The 23840-nt window shown below is 46.6% G+C and overlaps 1 protein-coding gene across 1 annotated transcript in view; it reads left to right on the top strand.

The window, feature by feature from the left end:
- The first annotated feature begins 9295 nt into the window (after positions 1-9295).
- The window catches only part of LOC143923374 (uncharacterized), a 79457-nt gene continuing 64912 nt past the window's right edge, over positions 9296-23840 (top strand). The window contains exon 1 of the mRNA XM_077447001.1: positions 9296-9691. Within this exon, the coding sequence (XP_077303127.1) occupies positions 9367-9691 (325 nt within the window). The 5' untranslated portion in view covers positions 9296-9366. The remainder of the gene's footprint in view (positions 9692-23840) is intronic.

The raw sequence follows: 23840 nt of genomic DNA, 5'->3' as shown, positions 1-23840 counted from the left end.
AATAGGGGTTTTAGGTCTCTTCGGTTCTTCAGAGTAATGCCAGAAAGGTCTTGGTATATATGAATCTCAGCTCCCTCAAACATAATGTGAATCCTGTTTCTCGCTTTGTGAAGAATGTCTTCTTTAAGTTTTTATTCAACCAAACAGCACACCACATCCCTGGGGGGATCATTCTCTCTGCCTTTAGGTTTGAGGGCCCTGTGAATTCTTTCCATTGCTATGTTTGTGTGCACTGGTCTGTCTAGCAGGTCATTGAATATAGTAGTAATGGCAGACAGTAAATGATCAGAATCCACAGCCTCTGGTAAACCTCTGACACGCAGATTATGTCTTCTTCCTCTGTTATCCAAATCTTCTGTGTGTCTTTGTATGTCTCTAAGCTGTAGTGTGTGAGCATCTATTTTATGGGACATACTGCGCAGAATTGTATGATGCTGGGCAGCTGTGTTTTCTACCACAAGAACCCTGTCAGCAATGGCACAGATGTCTAGACGCAGGTTTGCAATGGCAGCTGACAGAGTATCCTTTATATCTGCTGCTACTGTTCTGAGGTCTAAAAGACTTGGGTCTGTAGCAGCTAGGGCAGAAGCAGAGGCCACTGAAATATCTGAGTCAGCGGGGTGATAATCTGGCTGCATTCCAGGTATTCTCTGCTGAGGTAACTGGGGGTTCTGTGAGGAAATTTGGCGGGAAACTGCCATGTTAGAGCCCTGTGTCCAGAAAGGGTCAGGAAAATTGCTGTTTGTGCCGCTTTGATTACTTCTTGGTGAGCGGGAACGAGAGGTGGAGGATGTCCGTGATGCTGTCCCCATGTCAGCTGGACCGGGTAAGCAAAGAAAAGTCTCTCAGCAGCAAAGTGGCAGTTAACACAGCGGGAGCTAACCTGTTATGTGTCCATCTTCCTGCGAGGTCCGGCCACGCCCCCTGCAGTATATTATTTAAAGATAATCTGCGTGAAAAACTGATTTCTACACTGATATATCTTTAAGGCTAGGTTCACATTGCTGCGATGCGGGAACGCCGCGAATCCGCGGCGTTTTCCCGCATCGCATTACTCCCGCCGGCAGTTCACACTGCCCTATGCGGACGGCTGGGGGTGTCAATGTTATGTTAATGACACCCCCAGATCCGTCGGCATATCGCAGTGCGATCTGCCGACTCGCACAGGAATCGGATCGCATGGTGTGAACCCCCATGCGATCCGATTCCGTTGCGGACCCAAAAAAGGGTCCCGTGCGAGTTTGCTGCGGGACCGCTGCGAGTTCAGCCATACTATCTGTATGGCTGAACTCGCAGCGCTACGGAGATCGGATGTGATTTGCTGTGCGAATCACATCCGGTTCTCCCCCCGCAGCGGTGTGAACCCAGCCTAAAAGTCTGAGAAGAGATAAATTCTCAGTTTTTGTACAAATAGGTGCCAACACAACTGAGCATGCTCAGACCTGCAAATAGATCTCATTTTAGCTACAGTGTCTTTTTTAGGCTTCATGCACACGAGATGCCGGTGAAAACTCTGCTCAAAAAAAGCTGAAACGCGCGTTTAGAAACGCCCGTTTTGCCGCGTTTGCGTTTATAAGCGTTTATAAAGATAACATCATGTAGACCCTCCCCGAGCTCTCAATGCATGTTTTTTTTAACTATTTCTGCCATATGGGATTTGTCCCTATAATTGCATGTGATTCTGAATTACTTCAATTAATTGGTTTTCGGTTACATCAGAAGTCATTTTCAGAGATGTGTCTTCCAAGATGATCAACTTGCTAATCACAATCCAAGGTGTGGACAAGCCTAGCTTGGGGGAAGGGGGGTGGCTTGTGGAAAAAAGTTTCACTTTCATGAAGGATGGGTGTTCAACATGCAAACATGGTGGGGGGTTGGGGCTGACTAGACATTGGTATGCAGGTTTTTCTATGTGAAAAAAAAAGACAATACTATGCTTTGGCCAGACTAGGTGGAGTCACTGATTAGATTAGAAATTGGACGAGGGTTTGAGGCAAAGAAGTGGAGGCATTTCTCATTGTCCAAGCTACTGGAAATACTAGAGATTTTATGGGATTGCATCACAAAGTAAATACGCTCTATGAATTATATAAAGTAATTACAACATTTTTTTTTAACTTTTTTTTTATTGTTTTCTATTGTTTTCCATCATATTTCTGAGTTTTCAGGTCCAAAAAATTGGGTTCCTTTAAAAACGCAAACGCGGCTAAACGCGGGTGCTGCGTTTAGCTGCGTTTAGCCGCGTTTTGCGTCTGAAACATGGACATTTTTGCGTCTGAACCCATTTTTTTGTTCTGGAAAAACAAGGTTAAAGTGGTTGTAAACCCTTACAACACACTTTGACCTACAGGTAAGCCTAGATTAAGGCTTACCTGTAGGTCCAAGAAATATCTCCTAAACCTACACGGTTTAGGAGATATTTGCTGAAAGACAGGCACCGCTGTCTACGGCGCATGCGCCGTAGACAGCGGCATGCAGGCGCACTGAGCGTGGCACTCGTCAACGGCGATATGCCGCGCGTGGCGGCTCCCTTGCGCAGGAGTGACTTCATCGCGGCTTCCCCGAATGACAGCTGCGGAGCAGCGAGACCCACTGAGAAGATGGATGTGCCGGACTACAGGGGACAGCGGTGACTTTGCTGGCTCCTGTGTCAGGTAAGTGACACATAATGGACTACTATGCGATGCGATGCGATGCATAGTAGTCCATTATGCTTTACCTTTGCAGGGAATGAAAGAGGAAGTAAACTCATCAGGGTTTACTTCCTCTTTAAACGCAACTGCATAAAAACAGCAAAAAACGATACACTGTACAAGGACACATAGGATAACATTGAATGAGTTCAGGGGCAGTTGAAAAAAGTGTCCAACTGCCTCTGAACACGCGTTTTAACAGCGTCTCATGTGCATGAGGCCTGACCCGGCGCTATAGTAAATACCAGAATGAGAGCTAATTACAGAGCATTTTTTGGAAGTGAAAATCTGCGCTATTGTAATCCAGTGCAAGTTTTAGCCATTAATTCTAATGGAACTGTAACTTTCACAAAAAAAAAAAAAACTTTTAATGTTGAGATGAAATGTATTTTTCTCTGAAATACATTTTCCTTTGCAACATTGTTGCTTCTACATAAAATATTTCGTTTTTAAGAATACTAGAATGTGGAATGTTTTGATGTTTTGATAAAATATATTTTTCTCTGTCACTTTCACTTTTTACTCTCCATCTCACAACAATCTTTACCCAAAACTTACACAGGTGCCTTTACAAAGCACAAACAGGGCCGCCATCAAGGGGGCATTACTTTTGTATGGGGCCCACATGTCCCCAGGGGCACCCCCTGATAATCAGTGTTTTTCTAGTGAGAGGAGGGGAGTGTGACTATCTCCTTCGCCAGCACCCATCCCCCCCCCCTTTTTTTTTTTCATAGCAGGAACGCCGTTCCCTTTGCAGGACTAGATCCGCCCGAGCCGAATGAGATGTAATAAGTTCTCTCTCATATCACGCAGCTCTGCTCGCTCCCCGGCGACCCCTCCTCTCTTCTCGTCTATCCCAGATGATGTCACAAGCCAATGGGGATAGACGAGAAGAGAGGAGGGGCCGCAGAGGAGCGAACAGCGCTGAGTGACATGAGAGAGAACTTATTACAGACCGGCGCTTCCTGCGCTATTCTGCATACATTTCATTCGGCTCTAGTCCTGCAAAGGGAACGGCGTTCCTGCTGTGAAAAAAATGCATGGAGCGCCGTTCCCACACGTTCCCGCGGGACTCGAGCCCTGCATATGATGCATGTTCACTTCATTACACCTGTACGACTACCCACATGGTCTGTGGGTACACTAGCACTGAGTGTTTCAGTTTTACTACCCATCTCTGCGCTGCAGGTTACTCAGGCTCACTTACCACATTTGCCAGGCTTGCATGCGGGCCTCATCATTATCTCGTCAGATTCTGTGGTCATAGTATCTTGGCGTCAGCAGAATGTCATGCTTTCGTTGCCAATCAAGTTACTGGAGGCGGTAATTTCCTAGGGGTATATGGTCTGGTTCTTTACCTTCATTCTGAAGGTAGGGGGTTGGGGCCCCCAGGGTGCCCAGTGACAAGTTTCCAATATCGTTTGTCACATTTTGGCTGCTCTATTTCCTCTGGAAACATGTTTTGTCAAGGTACTTATCTGTGGATTTGTCATGCAGCACTTGCACAGTTGGGGAGGGGGGGTGGAAGGGGGTGTAGTGACATCCAAACTGTTATCAATGGGCAGGTCTGATGGAATAAGTCGATGGTGCGGAGGTCATTGCTCCACTGGGTCGGACACCTTTGGGTCGGAAGCTGTCCGTGCTTCCAAACCTTGCCTAGCACTCCTTTGGGTCTTGGGTACCTGTAGAGGGTCAGCGGTTAATTCATTTAGGACATGTCCTGTTAGATGGAGACCCTGGTTACAGCCCATGGATCTATAGTCTCTCTCATGATGGGTGCTGGGCCAATGTCCCCTTGACGGCCCATAAAGTGGTAGGTTCGGGCCAAACGTCATCTCATTCTGGGTTGCATTCTTGGCGCAATCTCTTGGTTACGATGTTGCCCGGAGTATTGCTCAGGTACATCAGACCAGTCATCTGTTGTCTGGCCCCCAGCCTGTTTCAAATAGGGGGGCTCAGTCACGTTGGGTATGCTGAATCATGCCTTGACACTTATTCCCCAGAATGGTGTCCGGCCCTCCTTCCTTTTTTCAGGACTCAACTTGGTGGTCAGGTCAAAAGTAGAAGCTCGACTCAAGTTATATAGGGTGGGACCAGGTTCTGGGTGTCGGGTAAGGTTCTCCATGTTTAAACAGTGCTTATTGCCACAGCACATTGGCCTTATCCGCCAACACCATCAAACATATCCATCAGATATCCAGCACTCCAGACCGAAACGTTAAAGCGGAGGTCCACCCTAAAGTGGACCTTCCGCTCATCGAAACCCTCCCCCCCTCCGGTGCCACAATCGGCACCTTTCAGGGGGGAGGGGGGTGTAACTTACGCCCCTTTCCGCAAGTGCCCGCCCCTTCCCGCAAGTGCCCCGCTGCCTGCTGCTCACGGGATATACTGTAGTTAGTTACTCTCTGACAATATTTCACATGGTATCCTCGGGTCAGCCCTTGCTCCTTTCCCCTCACGTGTCCTCAGGCACAAGCAGTTGGTTCCCAGGTGTGGGTTTTCTTGGAAATCGGGCTTAATCCGATCAATTACGGGATATTCATCTGGGTTCTGGGCAGTTGCAGGTTTCAAGCAGGGGGTCCCTCCATAGTATCAATTCATGGGATGTTGGTGTTTATCCTGTCATAGCTGTTACACCAGATCCGGGTACTGAAGCCATCTGGGCGTGCTCTACCCTGTTAGACAGTTTGTTACCCATCTTTCATGTAGCTTTTCATCACACCTACTTTCGTGTCTTTTTGCCCTCTCTTTCAAGTGTACTGACCAACTAGGCCAAGGCACATCTCAGGCCTTGGTAGTTAGGGTATCGCCTTTCCAAGTGAAGACTCTGACCACAAATACTGTATCTATAACAGCTTTTGTCCACAAGTAAGAAGGCTGGCCGTAGGCTAGCCTGCATTTGTGGGAGGAGTCTGAGGGGTACATATCCCTCCTGATTCTACATCGGCTCGTGTTCAGGGTTCCCTCCCACCAGTTTCCCCCAAATTTCACATTTTCTCATACACATCGTACTTTTCTTCATATTCATACATTCAGGTTATGCCCTCTCTTTCAGGTGTACTGACCAGCTAGGCCAAGGCACACCTCAGGCCTTGGTAGTTAGGGTATCACATTTCCAAGTGAAGACTCTGACCACAAATACTGTATCTATAACAGCTTTTGTATGACAATTACGTAACCAGGCAGAGACTCCTGGTTTTTTTAACCAACGATTAAGATATTAACTTAATTAACTAAAACTGACTAGTTTTGCACACAGCATTTTGCGGTTTACTAAATATATTGCTTGCTTTCATTATCAAAAAAGTTCACTAAGTTTCGCAATTACTGTGAGCAGATAACTCTCTTATCTGTCTGACAAACAGCAATCTGTGGCATCTGCATTTACAGGAAAAGAAGGGGGGGGGGGGGGGGGGTTTGAGGCGTTATCTGAAGTGCTCTACTCCTTGCAAGTAAAAAACCTTACAATCTCCATCTTGTTTAAGTTAAGCCATATTACTTAAACTGGGCTGCTATCACACGGGAACACTGTAAAACACATCACAAACGCACTAGACACACCTGAACGCACTGGAACACACATGTCCTTATTTAAGGTTAAGAAAAAAAGAGGGGGAGGGGGGAAGCACTGAACTGCATCAAAAACACGCATGCAGAAAAGTATCTGGAACGCATCCGGACTACGTTTCTATGGTGTGAACTGGCCCTAAGGGAAATTGGTTCCCTACTGCGTGATGGCCGAAGCGTGCGGCACTTTCTGAATGGCCCAAAAGCAAACTTTTGTTGAGAAAAAAACATTCCCCTCTGGGTGATCGATGTACATTGCAAGGATTATATCAAACGTTGTTTCAGATTCCTACCTTTTTGGGCTCCATGCACACTGGAGCTGATAAACTGCAGTTTATTGGAGTTTGGGCATTTTTTGTAAAAGCCCATAAACTCCACTCTATGTTAGCCTATGTGTCCATGCACACATGGACGTTTTTCAGCTTTAATGAGCAGTGGAGTTTATGGGCTTTTTTCTGAACGCCAGAAATTCGCGTTCAAAGTGCCGTTTTTCACCGCCAAAAAACGACAAACGCTGATAAACGCTCATCAAAGCTTATAAACGCTCATAAACGCGCGTTAATTAGTGTTCGGCATTCTATTTTTTCAATGCATTGTGGGAGTTTGGAATGTACTGTGTGATTTTAGGAGTGTCCGCTGTGTATTTTTATTGAAAACGCCCATAAACGCTAACACTAATAAACGCTCATAAACGCTAGTACAAAACGCTGTTAAAAGCGAGTTTTTCAACCAGCGTTTTCTGCCAGCAGTCTGGCTTCCAGAAAAAGCTTTTTTGAGCTTCAGTGTGAATGGAGCCTTGTTGTTCTGAAAAAATCCCTGTGTGTTTCTCTGTGCCTCTATTCTGAGTGGGTCTAATGCAGGGGTGTCCAAACTTTCTTCAAAGAGGGCCAGATTTTAATGAAGTGAACAGGCCGACCATTTTGCCTGACACTGAACCATTAAAATTCGGTCTTATGCCCCGTACACACGATCGGATTTTCCGACAACAAATGTTGGATGTGAGCCTGTTGGCGGAAAGTCCGACTGTGTGTACGCTCCATCAGACATTTGTTGTCGGCTTTTCCGCCAACAAATGTTGGCTAGCAGGTTCTCAAATTTTTGTCAGACTTTCCAATCGCATGTGTACACAAGTCCGTCACACAAAAGTCCACGCATGCATAGAAGCGGCCAGTCTTGTAAACTAGCATTCGTAATGGAGAATTTACACTTGTGATGTGGCAAATTAGGAAATCTCCAAATGCAGCGCACAATTCTCTTCTTCTTTAATAGGATAATGATGAAGCTGCTTTGCTGGTGATACTGATGAAGTTATTGCAAACAAAGTCAAGCGATATCAATAATAATAATAATAATGCAAAAAGAAAAGCGTGAATCAACAATCATGAAACTTCTGCTAACACGAAATTAGCAGAAGAAGCCCAAAGGGTGGCACAAAAGAGCTGAAAAACCACGTAGTACATCTAGTACGTCACTACGTTCGTAATTGTTGGCCAACATTTGTGTGACCGTGTGTATGCAAGTTGGAGCCAACAACTTTCGAACAAAATTCCATGTGCCCTGGGTGCCCACACTAGCGCACCTTTGTCAGGCAGGCAGTTGAAGCCAATGTGATTATACTGGAGTTCATATGTGTCAAAGCATATTTTATGGGTACAAGAAAGCCTGGGTTTTGTTCACCGATGTCCCTTAAGCCACTCTCACTATTAACAACTTGGCCACACACACTTTTGGCCATGGTGCACGTAGCGCACTGCAGGTTGCTGCCTCCTGTCCGGGAAATTTGGCTGTATGCTATGCACACAGCCATATCTCCTGTCTCTAATTATAAACACATTTGTCTTAATTATATAATACCTTACCTATCAACCCACTCATCCAAATAAACAGACATGACCATCCTTCTTACATTCTCAGCTCCATCAGAATCACTCCCCCTGGGAGCAGTGAGCCTGGCTCTTTTATTTACAAATAAACAGGAAGCCACACCCTGGAGGGTTTGCCTCTAACAGCTAAACCCCTCCTACACAGTTTGTGACCTCACAGGAAAATAAACAACACAGGATGTGAATGACTATATAAGGACAGCACAGTGGTGTAGTGATGAGCACTCTCACCTAGCAGTAAAAAGGGTCGCTGCTTCGAATCCCAACCCACGACACTACCTGCCTGAAGTTTGCGTGTTCTCCCTGTGCCTGCGTGGGTCTCCTCCGGGTACTCGGTTTCCTCCAACACTCCAAAGACATGCAGGTAGGTTAATTGGCTTCTGTCCAAACTTGGCCCTAGTATATGAATGGGGACCTTGGATTGTGGGCTTCTTGAGGGTAGGGACCAACGTGAGTGTGCAATGTACAGGGATAGGGGTAGACATTCATTCAGGTTGAACTGGATGGACTGGTGTCTTTGTTCAACCTTACTAACCACGAAACCATGAAATAAAGACATGACACAGAATAAATGAATTTATAATAACCAATGAATGGCAACTACAATTCTGCTGATAGGAATCCTTAATATACATTGTTCCAGAGAACAATGCATACCTGGATTATGATACCCTTCCTTGTAGATGGAAGGCTACTAGCAGATGCAAGCTGCAAATCTTGACATGTGCTGATCAGAAACAGCAGACAATGAGCGCACATCCACCCATAACCGATCCTTGCAGAGCAAACATATCCCCTCAGACAATCGTCTGTGCGATGCACAGGGGCCCTTTCGCTGGTGGACATACCCCCCCGCTCTGAAAAGACATCTCTCCAATCCCAGGAAGTTTTCCACTACCTAATGGATCTCAACCAGCATCAGTCTGCCCCAGTCAGCTCTTTAGAGCGGGCTGCAGGAATGCTAACACTGGGAGACAATACATTAAAATACATCTTCATAAAATTTTCAACAACACTCCCTAAACTGTCCTTTATTCTCAAGTTCAAACGTTGGGAGGTATGTGTGCCATGTAAACAAGCAGAGGAAGCAATTTTAATCATCAGCTACCAACATCCTTTCACTTTCATTTTCTGCATTATATAAGCAGAACTTCCCTCTTCTTGGGCAGTTGGTGTGTTGGAGAGTATAAAGATAAGACGGAGGAGATCCCTGTAGATCAGCTATGGATAGTGATAGTATGAGAAACTATATCCAGAATTTCAGCCTTGATAACTGTAAACTTGGTAATCAGGGCTACAACCGGGTCCTCCTGCAGCTATTTGGTTTTGCCGGTCATGGAAAATCCTCCTTCATCAACTCCTGTAAGTACGTTATAGATGATGGTCGATACATAACCTACGCCGATACTGCTTCAGCTGGGAGCAGTGCCGGGGGAAAGACACTGAAAAGAAGTTCATATGAGCTCACCAAAACCATTACGCTGGTCGATAACCGGGGATGTGGCAAAATGAATAAGGATGAGACCGGAGAGATATACACTCAGCTTGGTAAGTACAGGAGAGGTCCCTCTATTCTTTGTAATATATGTACTTTAATCTTTGACAACAACTTTCAGATTATTGTGGTCAGTTCACTATGTATACTAGGGATGAGCCGAACACCCCCCGGTTCGGTTTGCACCAGAACTTGCGAACGACCCCCGCGTTCGGTACGAACGTTAGAACCCCATTGAAGTCTATGGGACTCGAACGTTCGAAATGGAAAGTGCTAATTTTAACGCTAATATGCAAGATAGTGTCCTAAAAAGGGTTTGGGGACCTGCCTCCTGCCTCAGGGGACATGGGTCACTGCAAAAAAAAGTTTTAAAAACGGCCGTTTTGGCGGGAGCACTGATTTTAATGACGATTAAAGTGAAAAAAAAAAGGTGAAATATTCCTTTAAATATGGTGCCTGGGGGGTGTCTGTAGTATGCCTGTGAAGTGCCACGTGTTTCCCGTGTTTAGAACAGTCCCTGCACAAAATGACATTAAAACGGAAATAACACCATTTAAAACTGCTTGCGGTTTTAATGTTACCGTATATACTCGAGTATAAGCCGAGATTTTCAGCCTCTTTTTTGAGGCTGAAAGTGCCCCCCTCGGCTTATACTCGAGTCATCGCTGTCTGCCTGCTCGATCAGCGTGTCGAGCAGACAGACAGCGGCCATTCTATTCTAATTCAAAAGCCGCGCCTCCGGCTCCGCCTTCGCCTGTGATAGGCGGAACACTGAATTTCCCAGCAGCCTGTGTTCCGCCTATCACGGACATCCGCTCATCCTCGTACTACGGACGAGGATGAAAGGATGGCCGTGATAGGCGGAACACAGACTGCTGGGAAATTGTGTTCCGCCTATCACAGACAGGGAGGCGCGGCATTTGAACAGGAAAATGGGCGCCGACGAAGAGCGGTGATCCTGGGACGGGACCGGACGGAGGCTCGGCTCGGCTTGGCTCGGCTCGGGACGGGACGGGACGGGACCGGACGGAGTCTCGGGACGGGACGGGACCGGACCGGACGGAGTCTCGGGACGGGACGGGACCGGACCGGACGGGACCGGACGGAGGCTCGGGACCGGACGGAGGCTGGGGACACAGGTAGGCTGGACACACAAGGCCACACACACACACACACACACACACACACACACACACACACACACACACACACACACACACACACATGGATGGACACACACACAGGGATGGATGGATGGATGGATGGACGGACACACACACAGGGATGGATGGATGGATGGACACACACACACACACAGGGATGGATGGATGGATGGACACACACACACACAGGGATGGATGGATGGATGGACACACACACAGGGATGGATGGATGGATGGACACACACACAGGGATGGACAGGCATATCTCACCCTCGGCTTATACACGAGTCAATAGGTTTCCCAGTTTTTTGGGGGTAAATTGGGGGCCTCGGCTTATACTCGGGTCGGCCTATACTCGAGTATATACGGTATATCTGGTTCCTGCAATATGGTTGAAAATCATTGAGAAAAATGGCATGGGTAGCCCCCTCTGCCCATTACCAGCCTATTTGGGTCTTGTACGCATATTAAGGGGAACCCTGTACCCATATTAAAAAAAGAAAATGCGTGTGGCCCCCGGGCCCTATATACTCAGAACAGCAGTATACAGGCGGTGCAAACAAGACAGGGACTGTGTAGGTTTGTTGTGTTAAGTTGAATCTGTTTGTAATTTTCAACTGGTACATTTTTAAAGTGTAGCTCCAGTCAAAAAAACTATTTTTAAGCTTTTTGGAAAACATAGGGAAGGGTTATCACCCCTGTATAATTTGTTTTGTCGTCCGTCTTTTTTCATCTCACTTGCTGCTGTCTCCTTGCGTTTGCAAGTAGGAGATGTTTGTAAGTTGGATGTTTGAAAGTAGGGGCCTGCCCTATATTATAGCGGTATGTACTGGGTACAGAGCACGCAGACAGCACGCACTATCTCCTAACACTACTGACTGCAAGCTCTATTATTAACCACTTGACCACTGGGCCCTTAAACACCCTTAATAACCAGACCAATTTTCAGCTTTCGGTGCTCTCACATTTTGAATGACAATTACTCAGTCATGCAACACTGGACCTATATGAAATTTTTGTCCTTTTTTTCACACAAATAGAGCTTTCTTTTGGTGGTATTTAATCACTGCTGTTTTTTTTATTTTTTGTGCTATAAAAGAAAAAAGACCAAAAATTCTGTAAAAAAAATGAATTTTTCTTTGTTTCTGTTATAAAATTTAGCAGATTAGTAATTTTTTCTTCAGAAATTTTGTCCAAAATTTATACTACTACATATCTTTGGTAAAAATAAGTACAAATTGGTGGATATTATTTGGTCTTTGTGAAAGTTATAGAGTCCACAAGCTATGGTGCCAATATCTGAAAATTGATCACACCTGAAGTACTGACGGCCTATTTCAATTCTTGAGACCCTAACATGCCAGAAAAGTACAAATACCCCCCAAATGACCCCTTTTTGGAAAGAAGACATTCCAAGGTATTTAGTAAGAGGCATAATGAGTTTTTTGAAGTTGTCATTTTTTCCCACAATTCTTTGCAAAATCAAGATTTTGTTTTACTTTTTTTTTTTTTTCACAAAATTGTCATATTATTAGTTTATTTCTCACACACAGCATATGCATACCACAAATTACACCCCAAAACACATTCTGCTATTACTCCTGAGTACGGCGATTCCACATGTGTGAGACTTTTACACAGCGTGGCCACATACAGAGGCCTAACATGCAGGGAGCGCCGACAGGCGTTCTGGAGCACCCAGGACAATTCTGACATTTCTCTCCTACATGTAAAAATCATCATTTATTTGCTAGAAAATTACATAGAATCCCAAAACATTATATATGTTTTTTTAGCAAACACCCTGGAGAATATAATGGTGGTCGTTGCAACTTTTTATCTCGCACGGTATTTGCACAGCAATTTTTCAAATGCTTTTTTTTGGAAAAAAAAAAGTTTTGTGCTTAAAAAAAAAAAAAAAAAACACAGTAAAGTTAGCCCAATTTTTACATAATGTGAAAGATGAAGTTACGCCCAGTAAACAGATACCTAATATGTCACTCTTCAAAATTGCACACGCTTGTGGAATGGCGCCAAACGTCGCTACTTAAAAATCCCCATAGGCGACGCATTAATTTTTTTTTTTACTGGTTATATGTTTTGAGTTACAGAGGAGGTCTAGGGCTAGAATTATTGCTCTCGCTCTAACGTTCGCAGCGATACCTCACATGTGTGGTTTGAACACCGTATGCGTTCGCTTCTGCATGCGAGCACATGGGGACCGGGGCACTTTAAAAAAAAATTTTTTATGATTGTTCATTTTACTTTATTTAGTTTAGTTTGACATTTTTTTCCCCCAAATATAAATTTTTTGATCACTTTTATTCCTATTACAAGGAATGTAAACATCCCCTGTAATAGGAATATGGCATGACAGGTCCTCTTTACAGTGAGACATGGGGTCAATAAGACCCCCCATCTCACCTCTAAGCTGGGAAGCCTGAAATAAAAAAATAAAAAGATTCTGGCTTTGATCGTATTGGCGAGTCGGTAGAAGCACCGGAGGGCGGCGGGAGGGGGGGGATGTCTATGGCTGGGTATTGCAGGGTATCACCGAGTATTGCAGGGTATCACCGAGTATGGCTGGGTTTTACTGAGTATGGCTGGGTATCTCCGAGTATGGCTGGGTATCTCCGAGTATGGCTGGGTATTGGCAGGGTATTGCAGAGTATTGGCGGGTACTGTAGAGTATTGGCGGGTACTGTAGAGTATTGGCGGGTACTGTAGAGTATTGGCGGGTACTTCAGAGTATTGGCGGGTACTTCAGAGTATTGGCGGGTATTGCTGGGTATTGCAGAGTATTAGCTGGCATTGCAGAGTATTGCTGGGAATGGCAGAGTATTAGCTGGCATTGCAGAGTATTGCTGGGAATTGCAGAGTATTGGCAGGGAATTGAGGGGTTAAATTTTGGTGAGCAGCGATGTGGGCACTGCAGATGCAGCCCGATCGGTACAGAGAGGGGGAGGGAGGAAGTTATGAAGCCGGTTTGTTTACAAGTGATCACTCCGTCATTTTACTGAGCGATCATGTGTTAAACGGCCGCGATGAGCGGCCGTTTACCGTGATCCGTGATGCGCCGGGTCCAGGTCACGGATGCTCTCGAGTGCGCGCCCCAGGGGGCGTGCGAGAGAGGAATTCTGGGAGGACGTCATATGACCGCCTCCCAGAGTTAAACAACCGCCCTGTAGCCTTCATTCGGCTATGGGTCGGTTGTTAAGTGGTTAAGCTTCAGCGTCTAGGAACAAAAAAAATATATCGTTTTTGTAGTTTTTTTGGAGCGTTTTACCCGCAGAAACGCTCCTAAATGCTACAGAGCGCTGTTAAACACTACTAATAGCGTTTTTTTTTGTTTGTTTGTTTGTTTTTTGTTTTTTTTTTAACCACTTGCCGACCTCCGCTCGCTGATGTACTTTGATGGTGGATATCGATGTTATGGCAGCAGCCAGCGGTCGGCTAAACACAATAAAAGTGGTCTCTGCGGCAGATTCGCCGCAAGATCACTTTTACAAGATCACTTTTATCGGTGGTGCGAGGGGCCCACCCGGCACGATCCAATGTCCTCCGCCGCTTACCGCAGCCGTCCGTAGCGGCGGAGGCGATCGAGACCTGTCCGTGGCTGGGTATGGAGACGAGTGAGGGGAAGATGGCCCAAAACATCACTTTCACCCATACGTCTTAAAGGGACATTTTTTTCAAAATGACCCCAGATCTCATATTTAATAGGTCCTTGCGGTATGGAGAAATGTTCCTGTGCCAAAACAGAAGGTTGTAAACTAGCGTACTGCTGCACCCACTGAGGGACATGTCTGAACCCACAAAAAGAGAAGATAAGTAGAGTAAGTGGTGCCCTGTACAGGGAAATATCTACAGTAGGCTACCCAATGGGAATTAATTAATACCAATAATATTGTAACTTGAATGAATATAAAATTAAACTTCAAACAAATTTAGAAGGCATAGTATAACATCCAAAAAAAAAATGCAAAATTAAATAAATACATATATCACAAAAGAGATCGAAGTGATAAAAAAGTGACTTGAAGTGATGATGCATCTATGTGCCAAAATAAATGTACTGTGACAATCGTCTCATAATATATCACATCAATACAGGTAAAGCTTAAAAGCAGTAGAGAAATACATATTTAAATAAAGATGGGAGTTTCAAATGTCCATATATGAAAGTGCAAGTGCACAGTACTTGTCACAGTACATTTATTTTGGCACATAGATGCATCATCACTTCAAGTCACTTTTTTATCACTTTGATCTCTTTTGTGATATATGTATTTATTTAATTTTTCATATGCGGGCGTTACTCACGTATGCGTTCGCTTCTGCACACGAGCTCGGCGGGACAGGGCACGTTTAACATTTTTAAATTTTTTTTTATTATTTATTTTACCTTTTATTTTTACACTGTTTAAAAAAATATATATATATATATATATATATATATATATATATATATATATATATATATATATATATATATATATATATATTAAACAGTGTAAAAATAAAAGGTAAAATAAATAATAAAAAAAAATTTAAAAATGTTAAACGTGCCCTGTCCCGCCGAGCTCGTGTGCAGAAGCGAACGCATACGTGAGTAACGCCCGCATATGAAAACGGTGTTCAAACCACATGTGAGGTATCGCTGTGATCGGTAGAGTGAGAGCAATAATTCTAGCCCTAGACCTCCTCTGTAACTCAAAACATGCAACCTGTAGAATTTTTTAAATGTCGCCTATGGAGATTTTTAAGGGTAAAAGTTTGTCGCCATTCCACGAAAAAAATGGGCTAATTTTACTCTTGTATTATTTTTTAATTAAAAAAGTGCGCTTGTAGGACCGCTGCGCAAATAAGGTGTGACAGAAAGTATTGCAATGACCGCTATTTTATTCTCTAGGGTGTTAGAAAAAAAATGTATAATGTTTGGGGGTTCCAAGTAATTCAGTAGTTAAAAAAAAAAAAAAAATGTTTTTAACTTGTAAAAACCACATCTAAAAAAGAGGCCCAGTCTTAAAGTGGTTAAGGAACTGCAAAAATGCTAATAAAATGCTAACACTCTTAAATGCTTTTAGGCTGGAATCACACTAGAACACGCATCGGCTCACAACAGGAGTCCGGTGCATCTCCATTCACCGTTTTCGATTTCAGCCCAAATTGTTGGCTGAATTTGGACCTGAAATGGACCAGAAGACGCACAGGACCTCTGTGCAATTTGCACCGGAGCCGATCCGGAGATGTGTGAACCGACTCCATAGAGAGCCAGTCATAATCTCCTGATATGAAAAGTGTGTGTGTGTGTGTGTGTGTGTGTGTGTGTGTGTGTGTGTGTGTGGACCTGCATCGGATTCGCATAAGTGTCAGCCCAGCCTAAAACACTCCTAAAACCAGGGGCGGCCTGGCCATAGGGGGCGCCTGGGCCCCAGGAAGTATGAGAGGACAGACCTCTCTACAGGAGACATCGCTGAAGAGGACAACACACTGCAAGGTAAGTAAGGGGGTCACATGCTGCTGCAACTTGTTGGGACACATGCTTCTGCAACTTGGTGTTGGGACGCATGCTGCTGCAACTTGGTGGGACGCATGCCGCTGCAATTGATGGTGACACATGCTGCTGCAATTTGGTGGGACGCATGCCGCTGCAATTGATGGTGACACATGCTGCTGCAATTTGGTGGGACGCATGCTGCTGCAACTTGGTGGGACGCATGCTGCTGCAATTTGGTGGGACGCATGCTGCTGCAACTTGGTGGGACGCATGCTGCTGCAATTTGGTGGGACGCATGCTGCTGCAACTTGGTGGTGACACATGCTGCTGCAATTTGGTGGGACACAAGCTGCTGCAACTTAGTGGGACGCATGCTGCTGCTGCAACTTGGTGGGATGCATGCTGTTGCAATTGATGGTGACAGATGCTGCTGCAACTTGGTGGGACGCATGCTGCTGCAACTTGGTGGGACGCAAGCTGCTGCAACTTGGTGGGACGCAAGCTGCTGCAACTTGGTGGGACGTATTCTGCTGCAATTTAGTGGTGACACATGCTGCTGCAATTTGGTGGGACGCATGCTGCTGCAATTTGGAGGTGACACATGATGCTGCAATTTGGTGGTAGGTGCCCGGCTGTGGCTTCACAGTACAAATTGCAGCGCCGCGAGCAGAGCAGGGAACGAGGGAGGGATTTATTCCCCCGCATCGCTGGACCCTGGGACAGGTAAGTGTCCGATTATTAAAATTCAGCAGCTGCAGTATTTGTAGCTGCTGACTTTTAATTTTTTTTTTTTCTTTTTTTAGGGGCACCCCACTTTAAGTGGTTAAAAGAAACACTATTGTACATGGAGCCTTAAGGCGTATCCCTTAAGGGAAGACAGTCATTACCTATGTTGGTCCCAACTTAAAGGGCAAAAGCACTTTAGACTTATGGGTATATAGGTCCACATATGAAGGTGGGTTGCTAATAGAACTGGTGGAGGATTCACGTGGTGTATTGAAGATCACATTTCTTGTCATTGCATAGAATTGTAGAGCATATTTTAAGGATAACTGCATTTAAAAGGACATTATTGATGTGTGTATACATGGGGGTAGTAAAGAAGCTACAAAGAACTGCACATTGAAGTTCTGACTGTTTATTCCAAGACTTCCACTTGAATGAGAGGTTGAACCTTTTTTTGCTAAACAGTTATCTATGCTGTAAATATGTAAATAGTGATGTGCCAAACACCACCCCCCCCCCCCCCCCGGTTCGCAGCAGAACCCCCGAACAGGGGAAATGTTCTAACACAAACAGTGAAACCCATTGAAGTCTATGGGAGCTGAACAAGAAAAATTAAGCACTCATTTTGAAGGCTTATATACAAGTAATTGGCCAATTGGCCCACAAGGGTATATGGGTCTGGGTACTGCCCTGGGGAACATGTATAGGTATATTTATTTTTTATATATATATATATAACAATTGTTTTTTTTTAGGAGCAGCGATTTTAATTATGCTTAAAGTGCAACATTAAAAATGAAAAATGTGTTGACATATAGTGCTGGGGGGGGGTCCCCTTAGTATGCCTGTTAAAGGACGCATCTGTAGCATGTATAAAACATGCTGCAGCAAAAATGAAATTTCTCAAGAAAAAAGAACACGTAAAATCCCATTTAAGATGGCTCGCAGTTACAATTTATGGCACCCGGCTATTAAAGGGGATAAGCAAACCTCCTGAACCATGTTAGGCCACAAGCCCTCAACATGGGTTGGGTGCTTTGGGTCAGAGGCAAGGGCCTCTTCCTGACAACCCTGGGCTGTGGTTGTCGGGGTCTGTGGGTGGTTGGCTTATCGGAATTTGGAAGCTCCCTTTACATACTTGCCAAAAGTCCAGATTTCCTCATCCCAAATCAGAGGCCATTCTGATTAAAATACCGGGAAATGGGTGGGTGGGTACCGCGCACTGGAACCGACACAGACCGTTGTGGGTGGTCTGGTTAAATACCCACCGGACTCCTCCCATAATTACACACCACCATACTGGCCTTTTTATTTATGGTCGGAGTCCTGTGCTCTAAGAGATATGAAAGAACACATAAACATGTCACAAGACTAACAACATAAAACAGACCTGAAGTTTGCCCTGGCCAGCTGTAAGGTAAGCCCTGGTGAACTGGGCAGTGAGCCCTGGTCTGCTGGGCGATATGCCAAGAGAAGAGCGCAAAAGACTTGATTAGGGAGGTAATTATTAATTTATGTACAATAAGACACTACAGGGCAAGGTTGCTGAAGGCTTGTGACACCTCCACTTGTGGATTGGGGATGTATCGAGCGAAGCAGGTGGATTTCCATCTGCCCACCTTTTTGATCACGTGGTCTGGGACCCCGTTTCGTGAGGCTGCTGAGGCTGCTCCAATGCTAAAGATTGTCTAGGAAAACAACCGGGGTCAAGGCCTAAGTTGCTCAAAAGGATCCTGACGTGACTAATTAACTGGTTGCTGCTTAGGGGGCTAATCGGGAACGGTAGTAATGGGCTGTCCTGCAAGGGATCGGACAGATGAGCTAATAACTGATCTAGAATTTACGCAGGGTGCCGGGCGTTGAGAGTTCGGAAAGTTTGATATCAACCCCGGACTAGTGATGGACGAACTTCCGACGGGACGTTTCGCGAACGCGAAACGCGAACGGACACAAACGTTCGCGAAAACGACCGTTCGCCGCGGGCTCCATTGACTTCAATGGGAGGCGAATTTCGCAAACCTTTAGGTCGAATTTGCGGCCACGGGGTAATTATTAGGGGGTAGCACGTAGTCCCACCACCTGGACAATAGCATAATACATGTATGAGGTGAATTTGGGATCGATAACTACAAGCATTTTTTTTTTATTTGGGAAATTGTTCTGACAATTCAGGACTATGGAGCTAATGAAGGCAATGGAGGAGAGGGAAGGTCAGGGACCAGGGTAGGCAAACAAGAGGGTGCAGGAGATACAGAGCACTGACAGCAGCACCGTAATACAGAGCACTGACATCAGCACCGTGACATACAGCGCTGACAGCAGCTCCGTGACATACAGCGCTGACAGCAGCTCCGTGACATACAGCGCTGACAGCAGCTCCGTGACATACAGCGCTGACAGCAGCTCCGTGACATACAGCGCTGACAGCAGCTCCGTGACATACAGCGCTGACAGCAGCTCCGTGACATACAGCGCTGACAGCAGCTCCGTGACATACAGCGCTGACAGCAGCTCCGTGACATACAGCGCTGACAGCAGCTCCGTGACATACAGCGCTGACAGCAGCTCCGTGACATACAGCGCTGACAGCAGCTCCGTGACATACAGCGCTGACAGCAGCACCGTAAGCAGCCCCAGGAGGAAGTCAGCACAGCACAGGGATGGTGTGATCCCCTCATAATAAGAACCCCCAGGAGGAAGTCAGCACAGCACAGGGATGGTGGGAGCCCCTCATAATAAGAACACCCAGGAGGAAGTCAGCACAGCACAGGGATGGTGGGAACCCCTCATAATAAGCAGCCCCAGTAGAAATATGACACCGCTCAACCTCTTCAAAGAGGAGGGTAGGGGCATATAGTACGGTGTGCTTTTTTGGGTCAGGGAAGTGAGCCAAATGAATTAAGAAGGTCTGTGTGCTTGATTCCAAAAATTGTTTATAGACATATACATGGTCTACTGATCACATGTGTTGAATTCCTCCGAGATCCATGCCTCATTCATTTTTAGAAATGTGAGGTAGTTAACACTGTGGTGAGCTAGGCGAGTACGCTTATCGGTCACAATCCCCCCTGCTGCGCTGAACGTCCTTTCGGACAGGACACTGGATGAGGGGCAAGCCAACAGTTCGATTGCAAATTGGGCAAGCTCTGGCCAGAGGTCAAGCCTGCCCACCCAGTAGTCTAGGGGTTCATCACTCCTCAGAGCGTCCACATCGGCCGTTAACCCAATGTAGTCGGACACCTGACGGTCTAGGCGTTCCCTGATGCTGGATCCGGATGACACCTGTCGATGGGTCGGCTGAAAGAATGACCTCATATCCGAAGTCACCAACACATCTTCAAACCGGCCTCTTCTTGCAGGCGCTGTTGGATTGGTACCCGCAAATCCTTCTCTGGGAGTGGGAATTGCTCCTCTGCCAGCGCACGCAAAAGCAGAATGCAGCATTTCTCGAAGCAAGGCCTGGAAGTGCTGCATTCTGACAGCCCTCTGCGACGGCGGTAACATTTCCGCCATTTTGTGTTTGTACCGGGGGTCTAAGTACGTTGCCACCCAGTACTGGTCCTTGACCCTCATGCTTTTTATACGGGGGTCCCTATTAAAACACTGGAGCATGAAGGCCCCCATTTGCACTAAAGTGGAAGCGGTGTGGTGGCCTGGCTCCTGCTCATCATCCAGGATAATGTCGTCCTCTTCATTCTCCTCTCCCCATCCTCGCACAACAGGGATCCCAGAAAGGTTTAAAGCATGCTCTTCTTGCTCCTGCTCATCCGCCCCGGCACCATCCTCCTCTGACTCCTCATCAGACTCCTGTTGTTGACTTGTCTCAGATAGAGTAGCCCCCCCTGGGAATTCATCCAGCATTGCGACTTCCTCATCTTCCCGCTCCTGCTCCTCCACAGCCTGATCAATGACACGACGCAATGCACGCTCCAGAAAGAAGGCATAAGGTACCATGTCACTGATGGCGCCATGGCTGCGACTGACCAGTTTGGTGATCTCCTCAAATGGCCGCAGAAGTCTGCATGTGTCGCGCATGAGCAGCCACTGGCGCGGTGAAAAAAAACCCAGCTCCCCAGAACCGTTTCTTTCGCAGAGTTCATACAGGTAGACGTTAACTGCACGTTTCTGCTGGAGCAGCCTATCAAGCATATAGAAGGTTGAGTTCCATCGCGTCGGGCAATCGCAAATAAGACGTCTGACCGGCAGATGGTGTCGCCGCTGAATGTCAGCAAGGCGAGCCATGGCCGTGTAAGATCTTCTGAAATGGGCCGAGATTTTCCTTGCCTGCCGCAAGATGTCCTGGACCCCAGGGTATTTGACAAGGAATCGCTGCACGACCAAGTTTAAGACGTGTGCCATGCACGGCACGTGCGTGATTTTGCCCTGTTTCAATGCGCTAAGCAGATTGGCACCGTTGTCACACACCACTTTACCAACTGTCAAATTGAGCGGTGTTAGCCACTCATCTGCCTGTGAACGCAAAGCTGAAAGGAGTGCCGGGCCAGTGTGGCTCTTTGCTTCCAGGCACAACAGACGCAGCACGGCATGGCAACGTCTCACCTGGCATGTGGAATAGGTTCTGGGGAGCTTGGGCGGTGCAGTGGAAGAGACGCTAGCAGCGGAAAAGGAGGAGGCAGCTGAGGAGGAGAGGGAGGAGGATGGAGTAGGAGGAGGAGAAGAAGAGTCAGGCCTGCATGCAATCCGTGGCGGTAAAACCAAATCTACACGGGTGCCACGGGTTACATGCTTGACGGCCGTCAGAAGGTTCACCCAGTGGGCAGTAAAACTGATATACCTTCCCTGCCCGTGTTTGCTAGACCACGTGTCTGTGGTCAGATGTATCTTGGCACCGACACTGTGTGCCAGAGATACATTCACTTGCCGCTGAACATGGCCATATAGCTCTGGGATGCCCTTCTCTGAGAAATACTTCCTTCCTGGGACCTTCCATTGTGGTGTTCCAATGGCCACAAATTTGCGAAAGGCCTCCGAGTCCACCAGTTTATATGGCAGTAGTTGGCGGGCTATGAGTTCTGACAAGCCAGCCGCCAACCGTTGGGCAAGAGGGTTATCCGGCGTCATCATTTTTTTACGCTCAAACATTAGGCCCACGGAAGCCTGCCTTTTTGCAGAAAAATGTGAGCTTGGCGTGATGGAAGGTGGAGTGGAGGACAATTGTGAGGAGAGAGGAGAAGGAGAAGTAGAAGACGAGGCTGGACGGTGAGAGCCTGCAGTGTGGCTTTGTGTGTTCCGTTGCTCCCACTGGGCTCGGTGATGGCTGCTCATGTGCCTTCTTAAGGCGGTCGTCCCTAGGTGAGTATTGGGCTTACCGCGACTAACGCGTTGACTGCAAAGATTGCAGATGGCAACGCTATTGTCAGCAGCGGACACGTTAAAAAAAGCCCACACTGCGGAGCCATGTGCCGGTGTCCTGGGAGCGCCAGATGTGACCGTACATGGTCGATGACTCGCTCCTGATACATTTGCAGTCTGCTTTGTCCCTGCTGTGCAATGTAAGTCATTGCTGCTTCTCCTCCCTATCTGCTGGTCCATATCTCCCTCTGAACTCCCCTCCTCTTCCTCTCTTGTGGGCACCCACGTGACATCACTAGACACGTCATCATCAACGTCACCTTCCCCACCGCTATAAGTAGAGTAGGCAGCAACACCGGGGACCAACCTCCTCCTTGGGCTGATCTGGGTACTGGCGTCAGACTGCTGAGTAGCGCTTGTTGCTACCTCCTCTTCCTGATCCAATACCAAGAGTGGCTGCGCATCAGAAATGTCCTCTTGATATGGATCGGAAAATAATTCCAGTGACTCAAGCGGAAGGTATGTGGTGGTGGTGGTGGTGGTCGTGTTGTTGGTGGTAGTGTCTTTGGGGGTGCACATAGCAGAGAGTGAAGAAGAGGGTGCAGATCGAGAGGATGAGGAGGGTGCAGAAGAGTAAGGCTGAGCGAGCCACTCAACCAAGTCTGGTGCATCCTTTAAAGTAATTGAACGCACCTTCTGCAACTTCCCACTTTGGCTCAAGCCTGTTGCTCCTGCCCTACCCCTACCACCCCTGCGGAAGGGCCTGCCTCTTCCTCTGCATGTCATTTTTTAAATGACCCTGTGACAAAACTCTTAGTCCCTATACCGCTGAAGGACTGCTGCAGTATAGGTGAGCGGTCAGCAGTGGTGCACGTCAACCCTATCTATTGTGGACCTATAGCGGTCCTTACAGAACAGCAGACTGTACCGCACTCAAGCCTATGTACCGTAGCACCCTATACCAAGTTACCAGTCCTTATAAGAACTTTTGTGGACCAAGCAGGTTGTGTATTAGTGTTTAGCAGACTGTACGTCAGTCCCTATACCGCTGAAGGACTGCTGCAGTATAGGGCAGCGGTCAGCAGTGGTGCACGTCAACCCTATCTATTGTGGACCGATAGCGGTCCTTACAGAACAGCAGACTGTACCGCACTCAAGCCTATGTACCGTAGCACCCTATACCAAGTTACCAGTCCTTATAAGAACTTTTGTGGACCAAGCAGGTTGTGTATTAGTGTTTAGCAGACTGTACGTCAGTCCCTATACCGCTGAAGGACTGCTGCAGTATAGGGCAGCGGTCAGCAGTGGTGCACGTCAACCCTATCTATTGTGGACCGATAGCGGTCCTTACAGAACAGCAGACTGTACCGCACTCAAGCCTATGTACCGTAGCACCCTATACCAAGTTACCAGTCCTTATAAGAACTTTTGTGGAACAAGCAGGTTGTGTGTTAGTGATTAGCAGACTGTACGTCAGTCCCTATACCAATGAAGGACTGC

The sequence above is a fragment of the Lithobates pipiens genome, unplaced genomic scaffold (assembly GCF_037356315.1).
Source record: "Lithobates pipiens isolate NorthernLeopardFrog02 unplaced genomic scaffold, aLitPip1_a1.2 Scaffold_22, whole genome shotgun sequence".
NCBI lineage: Eukaryota > Metazoa > Chordata > Amphibia > Anura > Ranidae > Lithobates > Lithobates pipiens.
Note: the sequence above shows the minus strand (reverse complement) of the source record. Positions and strands in the feature narration are given on the sequence as shown.